Source organism: Anarrhichthys ocellatus, unplaced genomic scaffold, assembly GCF_004355925.1.
Source record: "Anarrhichthys ocellatus isolate YVR2014 unplaced genomic scaffold, GSC_Weel_1.0 scaffold17, whole genome shotgun sequence".
In the NCBI taxonomy this organism is placed as follows: Eukaryota; Metazoa; Chordata; class Actinopteri; order Perciformes; family Anarhichadidae; genus Anarrhichthys; species Anarrhichthys ocellatus.
This window is the reverse complement of record NW_022280047.1, coordinates 6,244,405-6,261,486: the sequence shown is the minus strand read 5'-3', so window position 1 is coordinate 6,261,486 and position 17,082 is coordinate 6,244,405. Positions and strand designations below refer to the sequence as shown.

At 41.0% G+C, this 17,082-nt stretch overlaps 2 protein-coding genes across 3 annotated transcripts in view; one reads left to right on the top strand and one right to left on the bottom strand.

Moving 5' to 3' along the window:
• The window catches only part of vps13a (vacuolar protein sorting 13 homolog A), a 34,729-nt gene extending 30,910 nt beyond the window's left edge, over window positions 1-3,819 (top strand). For both annotated transcript variants that reach the window (XM_031856697.1, XM_031856696.1), the window contains 5 exons: window positions 108-222; window positions 2,254-2,339; window positions 2,537-2,660; window positions 2,791-2,865; window positions 3,086-3,819. In XM_031856697.1, coding sequence (XP_031712557.1) covers window positions 108-222; window positions 2,254-2,339; window positions 2,537-2,660; window positions 2,791-2,865; window positions 3,086-3,136 — 451 coding nt within the window. In that variant the 3' untranslated portion in view covers window positions 3,137-3,819. The remainder of the gene's footprint in view (window positions 1-107; window positions 223-2,253; window positions 2,340-2,536; window positions 2,661-2,790; window positions 2,866-3,085) is intronic.
• A 360-nt stretch (window positions 3,820-4,179) lies between these two features.
• On the bottom strand, window positions 4,180-12,620 carry gna14a (guanine nucleotide binding protein (G protein), alpha 14a). Its single transcript, XM_031856701.1, has 7 exons — window positions 12,356-12,620; window positions 7,409-7,593; window positions 7,087-7,241; window positions 5,949-6,077; window positions 5,711-5,840; window positions 5,469-5,622; window positions 4,180-5,115 (listed from the first exon to the last, which is right to left on the bottom strand). The coding sequence occupies exons 1-7, from the start codon at window positions 12,474-12,476 to the stop codon at window positions 4,925-4,927; spliced, it is 1,065 nt and encodes a 354-aa protein (XP_031712561.1). The 5' UTR covers window positions 12,477-12,620; the 3' UTR covers window positions 4,180-4,924.
• Window positions 12,621-17,082: the final 4,462 nt, after the last annotated feature.

The window sequence follows — 17,082 nt, the reverse complement described above, 5'->3', positions numbered from 1 at the left end:
TGTGTGTGTGTGTGTGTGTGTGTGTGTGTGTGTGTGTGTGTGTGTGTGTGTGTGTGTAAGAAAAGCTGTGTCTCAAAATACATTTGCATGTCTTGTCTCGTTTTCAGGGCAGCGGAGACTTCACAAGACATCGCCTCTCTGCGTCCTCCTCGCTTCATCCACGAAGATGGTGTCATACGACCATATAAGGAGAGGGAGGGCCTCGGAAGTCAGATGCTCCAGGTAGGACAAAAAAAGTCTCTACATTATCGACTCCACAGTCAGGGCTGGGCAAATAACAGCCGGTTAATGCTCTGCTGTATTTAACAGAGATGAAGAAAACTTAAAGTAACATACGCTTTAAAACAATATCGTTTATGCACTCTAAATTATTTGCCCAGTTTTGCTAGTAGAGTTGTGTGAGTGTACATACAGGCATATGGACATAGAGTTATTATAGGATTTATTTATTTTTTAAACCATCCTCCCGTTAGTCTGCTTTATTCTAACTATCTTTAAACTTTTTTTATCCATTGTATTGGCCTTACCTGTTAACGGATCCTGAGAGAGCTCAATTCTTACTGATTAATTCACATCCGTGGCTGTAAGAACATAAAATAACACATTTGCAACAAAAGTAAATACGCATAAGCAAAACCAGAGAGAAGTTTCAGAACCCCTTTAGTTCCAAAGAAAACATGAGACAAGTGTTTAAGTTCTGTTTCATTTGTTGGTCTTACTTTTGCTGACATAGCAGTTATTCTGGATGGAGTGGGTGGAAGTTTCTGATCGTGAGTGTCAGGTCAGCGCTACACTGTTTGGTTCCTAGTGAAGATTTACAGATAGGTGACAAATTAAAGTGTCCCATCGAGGTGCCGGGCCACAGCGAGCCTCCAGCACAGCTTTGATGCTCCTCATGTAAAGAGTCTAAAAATGTCTGGATTCTACTGGAGTGTTGTTCCCTCATCTGGCGCTTTGAGCACGGCCGTGCAGAGCGCTGTCCAACAAAGACATTGGTTTGGTCGGGAGCTGGTGACTGCGAAGACTATAGCACGTGATTCATGTCATTTTGATGTTCATCAAACCATTCTGTAGCCCCTCATGTTCATCCCTTCGTGTCATTTAGGTTTTCCCTTTAATTTGTCACCCATCTGAATCACCAGCCTCAGACTCAGGCTAAGTTTGTGTGTGTCGATGTGTTCGTGATAGAGTAGTCTCCTAATTTGGAACCAATCACACAAGCAAACTACCAATCACGAGATGTCACATTTCATGCTTGTGTTTTATGTTTCTGTTGTAGTTCGTTACATAGGCTTCAAATAGATTGAGTTAATTGAATTTACTTTATACTTTGGGTGGGAAACTCTAGACAGCAAAGCAAATGGAAGGAAGCAAATTGAACTGGTCTTGAGATAAATATATAAAGAAGATATAATGTATATTTACAGCAGAATAATTCTTTGACGGAGGAGAGACGAGGCCAAACACACTCTCAACTTGGTGTGAGTGGTTTTGACCCGTCTTTATTTGACGATGTGACGCTACGTAGCTGTCTGGGTAGAAACGCTGTTCTCTCTGCACTGACCCTGACTCTTCTCTCTTGTCGTGTCCACAGAAGAGGTTGGCCTTCAGTGAATGGCAAAGAACTCACTCAGAGGATGAGTGTGATGAGGAAAACTAGCAGAAGTGTAGCGTCAGTGCTTTGTCTTTAGTCTGTGCCAGAGTTGTAGTTCACGTTTGAAAAATTGAAACAAACCAAAGAGTAATTTAAGTGTTTCTATGCATTTCATATATTTTAGTTGCTTGTTGACTTGATGTGTCTTTATGTTTTATTATCTAATCCATCACTTTTCTTTCATCTTTTTCTCACAAGCCACAAAGGAAACATTTCGTCTTGTTTTTTTAGACATTCATTCACTGTTGGAGAAAACTCATAATCATAGAGATTTGTCTACTTTCTTTATTACTTAATCCTTGTTTTATCATTTTATCATTCTGTCATTCACTGCCCTCTTCTTCTCAATAAAGTGTTCACACTTTAAACTCCTACCTGCCATTATCTTTCTTTCTTTCATCCCATCATCCCATTGTCCAGACGGCCATTGTAGCCGATACATATTTACAGTGTGCCGTTGTTGGAAAATGTTTTTTTGTGTATGTAAATTGTCATGGAACATATACATGTTGGTATCCTGCTAGTTGCTTCTTTTTTTTTTTTTTTATTCTTGCTGTTTGTTTAAATATTCACTCACTTTCTTCCTCTAATTTCTTCAGAAAATTGAGAATGGACGTTTTGCCAAGTACAGGTACTTCGCTCATGCCAAGGTCAATGAGTCCGACTTCCTCATGATCACCAAGAGGTGAGTGTTGTTAACATCCGATTCGGCTACTTTCTCCTTTTGTGTGTGTGAGCATTACGTTTGGTTTTCCTACCGTGTTCTCAAACACTCATGAACGTGTGGAATCAGTAAATCCTCATTATTGTGTGGTTTTACTCAGGAGTCTTCAAAGGACATGTTTGTCGCTTTGCCTAACCTTGCTGTGGTTTCCTTTCCAGGGGAATATTTTTCGTGACCAAAGGCACATTTGGCCAGCTGACCTGTGAATGGCAGTATCTGTTTGAAGAGTTCACCAAGGATCCAATGATTGTAGAGGACCGGCGACTTCGCATCGAGGCCAAGGTACAATGGCAAACTCTCACAACTGAAGTTTACTTTGTCCCCTCAGGAGACTTGTTGATCAACAGATTTACAGGTTTAAACAATAATTTAGCAGATCGTTGCATTAAACACGTTACGTTGTGTTCTGCAGGAGAGAGTGAAGTCTGTCTTCCATGCCAAGGAGTTTGGGAAGATCATAAACTTCAAGAATGCTGAGTTAGCCAAGGTGAGTGGACCATTTGGACTATGCTGCAAAAAGATGCTCCTATTTTATTTATTCTATATATAGATTCATTTTTTTATTGTTCATGTGTTTAAGAAATGCCTGATTGTCTATTTATATTCAAACTAGCCCACTTGTTGTCGTGGAACTTGTTTCCTTGTGTCATCAGTTGAAATACTAGTCACAGAAATGAGTTCTAACTTTGGTTCCTATTTGTTTTCAGTGGGTTCTTGCCAGATTGGACGATGCAAGAGACAGTTTACCCAAATACTGACTCATCAAGAAGAGCGAGAAACGATCATAATTTAACAAAATAAAACGCACACAAAGTCTGTGTGTGTGTGTCAGTGCCTTTGTTCTTTACTGCATGCCACTTTGGTTAACCTCCACGTGTGAGTCATGGTAAACGATGCTCTGTGTGTGTGTGTGTGTGTGTGTGTGTGTGTGTGTGTGCGCGCATGCTTACGGAAGTGCTAGAAATGAACGGCTGACTTCCATTCATTTACCACAGAAGCTCAGAATACACTGAACCAAACATCGCCTCACTGTCTTCACTCTGATTGCACTCATCTTTTCACACACAGTTGATTTCTGATGATCTCTTTAATGAAACGATAACACAACCTTTAGCCAGACTCCATCAAATACACATTAAGTCACTCATTTTGATTATTGAACATATTCCAAGTTGTGTTTTGCTGTAGAAGCTTGAATAACAGTGAGGCCAAATCACCCGTTGTTGTTGTCGCACATTTAATGTTGTTCACTGTTGTTTTTACTGGATTATATAAAAGGGAAACTAATTCAATTGTTTTGATAGGCCTCTGTCACACACGATTTAAAATGTGCTGTTTTCAAACCCGTTTCCTTTTGCTCTCACGTAATCTCCATTTCTCCTCTTGTTAAATACATTTCTGTTAGATGAAGACTGTTCAGTGTGTGATTTAGAGCCGCATGCTATTTTTATACCGTACTATCGAGCTGTATATTGATCTAATGAAGTATATCTGTATATAACCATCTAACACAATAGTCTGTATTACGGCGTTACAGATTGTCATTTTGTGATTTTTAGGTTTTTATACTACACTTATGCAATGCCAACTCTGTTAACTATGTTGATGATTTATGCAGAGAAAAGTATATTTCAAAGAAATTAATGCAAATTATTAACAGCTGCTGTTTACGCTGATGTATATTTTTTGGTTTTGGGTGCATAGCAGTTTTAATAAGACTTAATATTTATGTTGCCAGTAATGTTTGTCATTTATGAGCAGAGTGTTCACTGCAGTGGCTTCATGTGTTTCCCCCACTGTTTGAAAAAAAATAAAATAAATAATAATAAAATGTGTTTCAAGTGTATCTCTTGTACCCAGAAAATCTCAAGCACACAAAATGCACTCTTAATTAAGTAACTATAATTCTTTATTGAAAATAACCATAAATATAACTTCCATTTCTCCAAAGAATAAACGGTTGAGAAGAGTTTTCGAAAGCACAACTTGGATTATTTACATCTAACTGACTGTCCTGAGTAAATAAGGCACTTGCAGGCAAAAGCAGACACGATGCTCAGTGTGAGGGGAAAAAAAAAACATCGAGACAATATTAAAACACCAAACTCACGACTAATGGGATTCTTGCAGAAATTGTATACTTGGATCCTATTTCTGATAACTGTATTTTTAAAAGTAATAAAATAAGTAGCCCACACAATAGGTAAACGACATTACTTCCCACTGACTTTCACATTCTTACTTCTACTGCAAAGTATCATTTTCTTACAGCACATTTCTAAAAGGCTGGAATATACAAAACACACAAAATCTGCATTTCAGACACTATAACTAAGGAAAGCGGTCTGTTACATGTTAGTATTCTCTTTGGCTGGATTTTTACAGGCACAAAAAACGAAAAATATTTAAATCTTTGGATTAAAGAAACCATAAATCTTTTCAGTGGATCTAATTGTTCTCTGTTTAGCCAGCCAAGAAACAAGCCCTGTAATGCTGTGTGTTAAGTAATTCTCCTATCTTGGCTCTCCTCATGTCTGTCCTCCCTTTCACACCAGATTGAACTCCTTCAGGTTGTGTCTGAGGATGGTGTCTTTGACGGCCACGAAGACGAAGCGGATGTTTTCTGTGTCCGTGGCGCAGGTAAAGTGAGGGTACAGCTGCTTGTCCTTGTCTGGGTTTTGTTCTTGGTACATTTTCAGGATGAATTCTTGAGCAGATGTCGTATCCTGCTGAGGTCCTGCAATTCAGGTTTGATATTATTTCAATACGTTTTAAGTAAATAAAAAAAAAAAAAAAAAATAGTCGAGCTTCTCTGAACATTTACAAAGTGATGAGAGACCAAATGTGACAAAAATAAAAGGCATGCTGGTCCAGAGAACGTTTCTCAGTGCACGAGGATGTAGTTGAACTTTACAGAATTATAAAGAGTGGCTCGTTTAGCCTGTCCTCATTGATAATAACTAATTACTGACTGTGGACAAAACAGAAATGCCTCTCAGTATGCAGGTCTGTTGTATCAGACTGCATTTAGCTGTTCCTACTAAACTGGCGAATGAGTTGTACATCGCACGCACTAACTAACTAACTAACCTGTGAATTCAGGGAAGTAGGTGGCTACGTGAGAGTGCATGATCTTCTCCTTGAGGATATCGGTCTTGTTGAGGAACAGTATGACGGAGGAGCGCTGGAACCAGGGATAGGTGATGATGGTTTTGAACAGAGCCTTGCTCTCCTCCATACGGTTCTGAAATGAAAATGGCAGCATGTAAAGCGGCAACAAATGACAAGGGGTCAACGTCTGGAACAGATCTGCTGTTGAGCTGAACTCTCACCTCGTTGTCGCACTCAGCCAGCACCTGGTCGTACTCACTGAGCGCCACCAGGAAGATGATGGAGGTGACGTTCTCAAAGCAGTGGATCCATTTCCTCCTCTCGGACCTCTGGCCCCCCACGTCCACCATCCTGCAGCAACAACAGCACAAAAAGGTATGCAACATCCCCTGTGATGCCTCCTGGTCCAATGCGACAAACATAAGACATTTCCTGTTACACTGGTATGTTATATCTCACCTGAAGATGACATTCTCCATGTCGAAGGGGTATTCGATGATTCCCGTGGTCGGCACTCGGACTCTGAGGATGTCCTGCAGGTCGGGTATGTAAGAGGGTTGAGAAATGCGATCCAGGTCGGTGAGATAGCTGGAAAAAAAGGGAGAAAATGAGTAAAAGGAGAGGAAATCTAAAGGAGGATAATAGAGTGGGGGAATTCCGTAGCTATTGAAACAGGTAGGAAGCGACATAACAGGAGAAACCTGATTCATCGTCCCATAAAATAAAGTGATGTGATCATATGTATATTAGAGTGAATGCACATACATGTGGATTGCATGCAGTTATCTGTACATCGTCACCTTGGTAAGTATTGACTGTGTGAGTGTGGGTTTGTGAGACATTGAGGGGAAGTTGAAACTATTGGAAAAGAGTTTTGCTTCAGCAGAGAAGTACAAATACAGTGTATTTTAGTACACGCGGCATTTGCATAGCTTAAAATAGCAACCACAGGCTAAAAACGGTTCCCTTTCTTTTTCTTTCCTTTTATCTGGATCGACTGTAGCGTGACAAAAAAAACAACAGGATATTTAATTATGCTAATTTGTGTTTCTCTACGAGCAGGTGCTCGTCTGTGTGGTCAGAAGGGACGCCGTCTGTGCTCATTAATGTTTCTTTTTGTAATAACAGAACGCGGCAGCCGGATTGACACAGCAAGATAAAGAGGGTGGGTTTTTATACATTTTATCTGCCAACATTTAACAACTAAATGCTCAAAGCCTTCTCCCCAAAACATCTGGTAGAGAAATACAGAGTCCCATATTCCTTTACTTATTTATGTGGTGCTACGAGTAGTTAGATTTAAATATTCTAGGAATCAGCATAGTAAAAAACAAACCTATGTGTAATTTTGAATTGAAAATCAATTTCCTGCAGGTTGTTAAGCATAATAAATTCATGGAGTGTGTGTGTGTGTGTGTGTGTGTGTGTGTGTGTGTCAAACTGACCAGTTTATTATTTCTAGACCTTATTCTGTGGAGTTGAGGCTTTACCTTGATGTTTTGTCTACACTCTGTAACATCTGTGGGAACTACATGACAGAGCTGTAGAGAGTAGAATCTCAACAAGTTACAATCTGTACCGCGTGTCCAATGCTCACTATTTGGTGGAGTCGGACAGCTGGTACTCTCTGCGTCTGTTGTAGCACTGCTGTATCCCTGCATCGTCCCACAGACTCCTGATGGCCACCGCGAGGCTTTCATGGAACTCCTCCACCTTATCCACTTCCACCTCCAGAACCGAGTTTGCATGGCTCTGTATGGACACACAGACGATCAGAGAGTGGGTCGTCCCACTTTAAAGGGACTCCATGCACGCGGCGTGACAGACAAAGACAAACATTTGCCAAAATAAACTCCAAACATAAGAGCTAACTGGTAGGAAAAGGAGCGGAACCCAGTTCGACAGTGTCTGTACGGTACCTGGTTCTGTGGATCAGCGAAAGAGATGCTCAGCGCCTCCATGGCTCGGGTCATGGTCTGCATGGAGGTGAAGATGTTCTGGTAGACCAGTTTGGCATAGCTCTTCTTGTCCTCATCTGTGTATCCTCCTCCGTGGATAATCCTCATTTGTTTGATGAAGGTACTCTTTCCACTCTCTCCGGTACCTGTTGAATACAGCCGGGCTCAACTCCAGTCATGTCTTTTCACACTCATCTCTGTCTGTGCAACTTGAGACGAGGAGTCGGATTGGAGTTAGATACTATAGCGTTGTCTCCTTTGTATTTAAATATGCCGCAGGGCAATAGAGTGGCGTGGGTTTGGACACAAACCGGCTTTCCTCTGACAGTTAAACAGACACAGACACTCTAGGTACATTTAATGACAAGAAATTATAAATGCACTCCCTCACATGTTCACTGTCTATGTTGAAAACACACACACACACACACACACCCACACACACACACACAGATTCTCGGTCTGTCATGTTCCTCCTCAGTTCTCACAGCTAAAGCTCCTAATTTTCTCTTTCAGGCCACATGATGCTGAATGTATTTGTTTAACAAATGTGTTTGTTGCCAGACCTGAATATTGAAAGTTGACGTGTGTGTGTCTGTGTGTGTCTGTGTGTGTGTGAAACTATACACCTGCATCTGTATCCCTGCCTGTCAGCAAAGTGTGTGGAGGCTCTGTGAGGACTCTGAGTGGTACCAGCAGTCTTGTGGTTTCCTGGCTGTTTTGCATGGCTTCATGAATACTTGAGTCTTTACATCTTTGCAAACAAGGCTGAGACAAATTGTCTGCATTTGAATGCACCTTGTTTACAAGTCAAGTTTCTTGGGGGTGGGGGGTGGGGGGGAGGTTTGGGGCAAGACAGGCAGGTAAATCCTGAGATGGAGGCAAATCGTGATCCTGCAGGTCTGCTGTGCTTTACTTGTTCAGAGAGAGAGTCCGCTCACTCAAAGGGTCGAGTAGGATTCATGTAAGCTCGTGAAGTTCATTCTTTTTGTGACATGTCCGTCTTTAATGTTGCATTTGGTGTCGTTATTTCAGTGGCGCTAACATCCGACTTTTCTTTTTGTTTGGAGCTGATGTTCCATTGTTGAATCATCAATCATTATATTCAAACAACTGATTCATCAACTAACGTATGCTGTAAAAGGTCATACAGACACAGACATACAAGCACCCAGTGCTGTGTCCACATTTCTAAGCTCTTTGCATCTGTTGGCCTGTCACTCCGTTTTACCTGATCAGTGAATGTTGACCATCACGTATGGCTTTCTTCTCTTAATGTTCTCTCTAAAATGTATGAAAACACATACAAATTGAGTCCTGAATCACTTACAGATGAAGTACTGTTTAAATGGCTCCACTGATTTCCCTCATGAAGATCATTTGATTTGTCGTGGGGGAACACGTGTGTGTGTGTGTGTGTGTGTGTGTACACACCCTTCCTTGTGACGCCGGCTCTGTGAATGATTGCTGAAATAAGAACTCCTCTCTCCTGTCACACTCTCGTAGTTCATTCATTCATTCATTATCCAAACCGCTTATCCTGTTCAGGGTCGCGGGGATCTGGAGCCGATCCCAGCTGACATTGGGCGAAGGCAGGGTACACCCTGGACAGGTCGCCAGTTTATCGCAGGGCACATGTAGAGACAGACAAACATTCACACCTACGGGCAATTTTCAAGTCTCCAAATAACCTGAGCTGCATGTCTGTGGACTGTGGGAGGAAGCCGGAGAACCGGGAGGGAACCCACGCTGCAACTCTCGTAGTTATCTCTTCTTTTTTTTTTTTTTGCAACTGAAACTGACATTTTAATTAAGTTATAATTAGAATTATATGAAGTTGAAGGTTGGACAATTCTTTATAATAATCTGCAATCAAATTATATTTGAAATTTTAATAGAATTCCACTATGTGAGTGTAAAGGTATCTACCTTTTATAATATGTGATTACCTTAATAACTAGATGTAGATGTGTTGAGCAATGCCAACACTATGTTTAGTTACTTGTTTTTCACATGTGATGTGTCCTCCGTAATGACTGCAAAAAGGAAAACCAATAGAAATTCGGTCAAAAGAAATAATGAAATAAACCTACTAAGTGAGGTTTTGGAGGAAAACGTGGGGCACAAAAGAAGAAGTCACTCCAAAAAGTTGTAGTTTGTTTGAACTGTGTGGCAGCCATCACACAAAAACAACCTCTGATTCGATGCCGCTTATAAACTTGTCAGTGTACTCGTTCGACATGGTCTATATTTAACTTTTGACTGTTTCTCAGATATTCCAGTCGGCTATATTCCTTCTCAGGCACAACAGCTGTATAATAGTCACGCTGAACTAAAGAGGTTGCAAAGAATCCATGCAAAAGCAGCCTTTCCTCTCAATCCACTGAACCAAGTGACCAATAGCTACTCGTGTATTGGATTGTGTGGAGCGGTGTTGACATGTGCTCATCGTGCTACAGATTTCCATGTCCGGCTGCTGAATGGACAGAAGAGGCAGAACGTGTTGATCTTTCCTTCACTCCCACTCGTCCTCTCCGGGGACCTGACTGTGACCGTCCTAATGAGAGCTCTGAGTCACTCTGACCGGGTACACACAGTAGATTACACATGACTTGATACTTTTGTCATCTAATTGCTATATTATATATCCCAAAAATCTACAGGGTAAGAACCAAAGAGACACAATGCACATTGTGTGTTTCAGACGGTACACAATAGTGTGTTTTCAATGTCGAAAGGTTTCAATAGTTCCACTGAATCCTGAGCTTTGATGACTAACGTCATCTTTTTTCTGGTGACGTGATATACTAAGTCCTGCTAAACAGACAGTTAATAATAATATTAATAATAATAATAACTGTATGTATATAGCACCCTTTTAAAGTCTATAAAGTGCTTTGACAGACAAAGCAAAAGATGACTCAGAAGACAATATAACAGCCAAAATATAAAAATGGGTTTTAAAGCATTTTGACTACCTCGGCTGAAAAGGCTCGTAGCTAAAGGTGCTAACAGTGCAAACAACAGCAGCAGCGCTGACGGAGCTAACAGTGTTTACCTGAAGGGGAAACGTGCTGCTAATGCTCTGAATGTCGAATAGAGAACCTTTAAGAAGTGTTAAAGAAAGTCACTGATTCTGAGGCTGCAGACAGACTTGTATGAGTCAACATTTCTCCTCTATAGCTTGAATCAGACCCAGACGTGCTCTAGAGGTGATCAGTAAAATATTCTAATCCATTGTAAATCAAACGGGGAGCTAATGGAGAGACCAATCAGAAGCTCACAGCTGCTGCATTCTGAACTAGTAGGAGGCGAGAGCTCTGTTCATCCGTTTCACCAGACCACTGACTCGTTCCCGTGTTTTTTCCCCTCCACATACATCTCTCAGAACTTCCCCAGCAGCTCTTATAGTAACTGAGTTTTGAAGCAGCATGCACTGAACCACAATCCACATCATGCTGAATGTTTAATGCGTACCCCCTTTTTCTGATCATATCCACCAATAATTCGTGAGTCATCTACCGTTCGAGTGAGCCGGGAAAATGATTTTCAAGCAAATCAAATGTGGATTCTAATAAATTGTGTGTAGCCCTTTTTCTCAGAGAGCAGTGGAGGCAGACCCACTGCTCATGTCCTGCTCAGGGCTGGATTTGCATGACTTTTGCATGAGGCGTGCCCGCAGCAGCTAGTTATGGCTTTCTGTCACACCACTGACCCAGACCTTGACAGTGGCTCCGGTCCCCTGAGGGGCTCCCCGCACTGCTGCAGTAGAACGGGTTGTGTCCAGAGCGCTGACGGTCATGGAGGCTCTTTGAGATGCCATGTGGCTATTCTCTGATCTGCCGCGCTGGGCTGCCAAAGCTTCAAAAAGTGAACATAGGACACGGTATCACAGCACTGAAAGGGTCAAGCCTCAAGCTCTTTCTCAACCGGCCAGCTGAAAGTGTCCATGAGCAAGTCAGTGAACTCAGACCAGGAAGTGAGCTGTGTCCCTGAAGTAAAGGAAAGACCCCACAGTGTTTAAAAAGTCCCCCTGGAACTCACACTGTCTGTCTGCTGTACGGATAAATGACTCCTGGGCATCACATTCATATTTCCCCCTCACTATGTTATATTCTTTACTCCCTTTTGTCTGCTAATGCTCAGATGAGGCTGGAGTTTATCCCAACAGAGGAAGAGAAAACTCCCACGTGTCTCCAGTCCACCATGGAGCAAACAGGAATCCTCCACCGCGCAGCTCTCTGAGGGAGCTTATCTGGAAATGAGTGCGCTCGTTTTAGTTTCTGTAGACATTCCTGGAAACTCGCACACTTTAAAACTCCTCTTAAGCTCTCTGCCTGTGACTGTTTTCAATATGTCCGTGGCAGCTGAGAACTGAACGAGTCCAGTAGACTAAATGACTTAAGCTTGGAAATTCTCCACGGTACTGAATATTAACGGTATAGCTATACGACTATGGCGGTCGAGCCTGAACCCTCGGGGACAGACAGCGCGCGCTGCACCACATCCGGAGACCAGAATGAGGAGATAGGAAATGTACATCAATTCAACCCATCAAACATCTTAAAAGACAGGGAAGGGACGCGCCTTGTAAAGTGCCTGCTTATTCCTAAATCATAACACCTTATTATAATTCAAATAGAGTTCAGTCGAATGGCTGCTGAGTGCTGTCCCACCTGCCGTGACACCTGCACGTCCAGGTGTGGCCAGGAAGCAGCGAAGTATTCACTCAAAGGAACATTTTAAAGAGCTTTGCAAAAGTATTTCATGGCATTTGGGCAGAACAGATAAGTATGTAGGTACGCGCTAAGAGTTGCATCCCCTTTCAGGCTATAGCCCTACTTTACCCCTCTAAACCCGAAGTCACCCTCCGGGTTTGAACCCCCGGTCCCCGCCAGTGATGCTCACCTAACAGCAGCAGCTTCAGCTCCCTGCGAGAGTCCTTCTTGTCTCTCCGCAGCTGCTTCTCGATCTCCTCGTTGATCCTCTGGTTCTCTTTGTCCTCCGCCGACACGCAACACCCGGCCATCGTTCAGACTGACCGATGAGCCCTTTTTTTTTTTTTTTTTTTTACTGTCACCGTTAAAAATGCTTCAAAGGCCCGCAAAGGTGTGCGCGCGCGCCGTCTTCTCCACTCACTCGCTTCACAAAGTCAGTGGGAATGGACGCGGAGCATCTTTGAAACGTGGCGCCGCCTTCTTCTTCTTCTTCTTCTTCTTTCTCTTAAGTGACAAAAGCAGAATGTGGAGGAAGAAAAATGTTGAATATCCCGCGGTTCAAACAGGGAATCCTTCAAATAAATGGAAAGTCCAGAGTTTAGTTAAATTTTTTTTTAGGAATAAAAGGCGTTGACCCGCTTTGACAAGGTGCTGCGGTTGATCTGATGCAGGAGGACACTTGTTGAACTTTATCTCGGGAGGGCGTGGCACTGGTAGATAGAAAGGGATACATGGGAAGTTAACATCCGCAGCGGGCCGGCGGTGTTGACTTGGCTGTGACATGATGAATAATGAGAACTAAGAACGGTAGAGAAGGGGCACTCACTCATGCTTCAGTCGAAGAATGCAGCAAAAGCCAAGAAAAGTAGGAGCAGTGGGCCTGGCTTGGATAAACTGGCCCTGATGACATGACTGACATCTGCAAATAGCTTTGTTATGTTACACATCAGACGTAACACTGAGTTCAGTGCGGGCAGCTTCCTCCATAGTTTCGATGCTGCTTCGGTGCATCCTCGGACACTGCCATGTCTCCTAACGACCACTAGGGGTCAGGAAGGCCAACTGTGAGTGAATGCATGGGTGTCTGAGGTGTATACTGGCTTTATAAGAAAAGCTAGTATTTTCAACACTTTTAATCTTGTTAGAGAAAGCAGAGGAAGCAGTAATGTTAGTCAATGAGGTGAGTGTCACAGATCAGTGCTCAGTATCATTAAAAAATGCAAAAGAGGGGCAAAAAAAACAAAACAAACTGGGAGATCAAACTATGTATAAATAAGTTCATGTTAATATCAAATGAAAGAACACAAAGATAGAAAGAAGATATATGGTCATAGTTAATACAAATAAATACAATGTAGGCCTATGACTGTAGGAATAATATGGTGATTTTCCTTTCTCATTTTTCTAGAGGGGTACACGATAATGATATAATAATAAACTACATCAAATAGTCGTGGAACTGAAGTAAACTACAGTCTCGTTCTTCAATCCACAAATAAAGTGAGCAGTTACTCTAATGTGAAATCGTTCTTTTAAGAGAATGATTACAGCCAAGTTTGCCTCAGACCGCCTTTAAAATACTGTAAGTTTTTCACAAAACTAAGACAAAAAAACATCTCATTCTCTGTGTCTCATTTTTATCTTTTAAATATCTGTATGTGCGTGCAGTCCTCGATTATATTAGCATCAGTAACAAACATAAATCATAATTCACTAAGAATGTGAGAATGATGAACAGTGTATGTGTAACCAGTGCTTTACATTCATCCACACATTAAAATATATAAATTAATTACAATTGTTGAGTATAGAGCTAACCTTGACAAATAACCACAAGCAGTCTTCAGGTTTTTTTGTGTGCAATTTACTCTCCGCTTCTCCACACTTGTGTCCTTTTTTTTGGAACAACGTTCTCAATGCGTACAGAAGCCCAGGCTACTTTGAATCATCATGATTGCTTTGCAACAAGAACATTCACCACAACAGAAAGACTCAACATGTTATCATCAGCGGGAACAGGTGGGAGGGTCTGTTGGCTGAACCAGGAGGTAAACAAAGTTGGCTCCCTGCCAGCTATGTTTTCCTATTTCTCTCAAAGTATTCAGTTGTCTCTGTTCTCTTTTTGAGCATGTAAAATATTAAAACACTCATGATAACAGGGAGAAAATTAACCTCTAACTTACCGTTGGTAGATATGATTCAACTTTACAAGAACCAAATATGTGTTCACTTTAATTATATTTGCAGTGCTTGACAGAGGTTTGTAATAATAGTTCAAATACAACTTGACTTAGGAATCTGGCCGGTAGTATGGTGGGGAGGAATGACATCGATTTAGAGGCATTAAATTGCCCACTTTGTAGAAATATCTGAAATTATATATGTATCATTGAAATCACCAGTCGACACACATTTGAAAAGAAACATGGCGTTTCATTCAGAAACATGTTGATGGAGTGCCAGTTTATGGAACAAGAAACATTTTACACTACAATAATTGGAGATCACTATAATAGCACTGTGTCATCAATGAGTCAGAATGAAAGCAATCAGATGAAGCGTCTGAGAGAGAGAGCAGTTTATGTAAAGTTGTGTTTCCAAAACTCAACCATGTAGTTCTACACGACGCAGTCCTCAATATACTGTATAGGTAACACTGCGCTGCTCATTAACATACCGCATGATACTTGAACAGCAACAGAGGATTCAAACTGTCAACACCAGCTGGAGTCTCTTAAAGGGAAAATCCAGCCTGAATACAACTCGCATGTGCTCCCTCAGAGTAATGATGTGAACGAGTCACTCACGAGGCTCGGAAAAGAGTCCTTTGTGGCTCGTATTTATCTGTCAAAATTATCAAATTATCGTTTGTATTTATGCCAGTACAATGTATTTCTTATGATGTAAATAAGCTAAACCAAAACACGAATAGTAGTTAGTCTGTTTTTTCATCTTTTTATTACTCTTTGAAGCTCACAAACTTGTGCCAGGCGGTTTCTGCTCACCGGGTTGAATGCAGTGTGAATTGTTTAAACAAGGATTTTCCCTTTAAGCAGCAGAGACAGTGTAAATAAGCACTTTATCACAGCAGGGACACAAGTTACTGATTACTGCAAGTCTACAACAAGTGACCATCAACACTGATAAGTTGAAACTACAGTCCATCTTCAAAACATCTCCTCTAGCAACAAGCAGAATCTCATTAACACCATTTTTATTTTTTTTTTAGCATTCAGTGAAATGTGTGAAAAGTTGGCCCCCTAGTTTTTTCCTATTGGGCCCTGCTGTTGAGACGTGGTTATCGCAAGATTTACTCAATTCTCACTGTGAGTTGGGCTGGAAATGAACTTGTTGAAGCGGTTGTTGACTGCCAAAATCAATCATCCTTGTAAGAAATTTCACCGGCCAGCTGAAATATCTGAAAACAACAGGACCTCCGAGGGAGGGCTGGTTGCCTGCCAAAGTGGCTGGTACAGCCAAACACTCCACAGGTGGCTGGTGGTGGATTAGAGTCCAGATCGTGGCACGTACACATCCTGATGCTATGTGGTTTCATCGTAGTCACATCAGGCTGTTTAATGCATGACAACGCACTATGACGTGAGTTTTAAGACATGAATCTGATGCGACCATATCGTGAAATCAATAGAAGGTATGTTCAGATTTCAATTCACTCGTTATGTTCTTATAATGTCCTGTAATGCTGTTATATATTAGCTACACTTCAGGGCTTCTTATAGCACAGAATAACAAAGAGAGACCACTAAGCTATAACAAACACTCCTCCAGCTGCACATTAGGACATTATGGGCTGCACTAGCGTCACTTCAGAGGCACGGCTTATTCAATAAGGCAATATGTACATGTGAACTGTTGTTTTTTTCTGTGTAATGTTGTCATTTCATAAATAAAGTCTAAAATAATACTGTACATTTTAATGAAATGGTGGCATTCAAGATTGAAACAAAGTAAAAAAAAAACAAAAAAACAACAGAAATATAAAAGCACCTGTGAATGCACCATGGCCAAATGGTTGAGTCTTCTTTTGTGTACACGCTGACTCTGACAGACTACAATACTGAGTTTCTATTGGGGCGGTGTTGAGGGTGATGGCATTCCCATCTAATAGCACAAACAATCAGATAAATACATCCTTAATAAGATTTTTTTTTTATACAAAATCTGAGCCAAAGCAACACTTAACCTGCCTGCTATCCACCTCGTTCTAGCTGTGCTTGTTAAATAAAGCGTATTAAGGTGGTGGGGTGGGGAGTGCTCAGGATCACAAGGGCTGCAGTACACTAAGAAATCTCAAAGTTAATAAATATTTATTGAGACGCAGTGTGATTAAGTTAAATATTGAAGAATAAGAATCAATGAGTGATGTGATTACACCTATATGACAAGTGCTCTGTTCCTGAAGCCAGTTAAACACTAAACTATTACAATTAGCCCTGTAGATTGGATTCAGTCTGCAGTGTTTCCATATAAAAAGTCAATTTAACAAATTGGCTACTATAAGTACTGGCATACTGACTAATGTGTTTCTGGATAATGATATTCCTCTTTATGTCGTTCTGACGCTGAACAATGTTTCGTTGCTGAGAAACGAAACTTACATTCTCCTCTTAAAAAAAGCAAACAAAAACAAACATGTAAATAACATTTTTTTTTCTTCTAAAAAATGAATTAGCCATTAGACATACAATACAATTACATAGATACATATTTCCAATAACGCACATTCAATCCGCCAAAAAAGTAATGATTACAAAGCCAACAAAGATTCTGCTATATCTATATAGATATATCTATATCTATAGATATATCTATATCTATATATATATAGATATATATCTATATATATATCTATATATATATAGATATATATCTATATATATCTATATATATCTATAT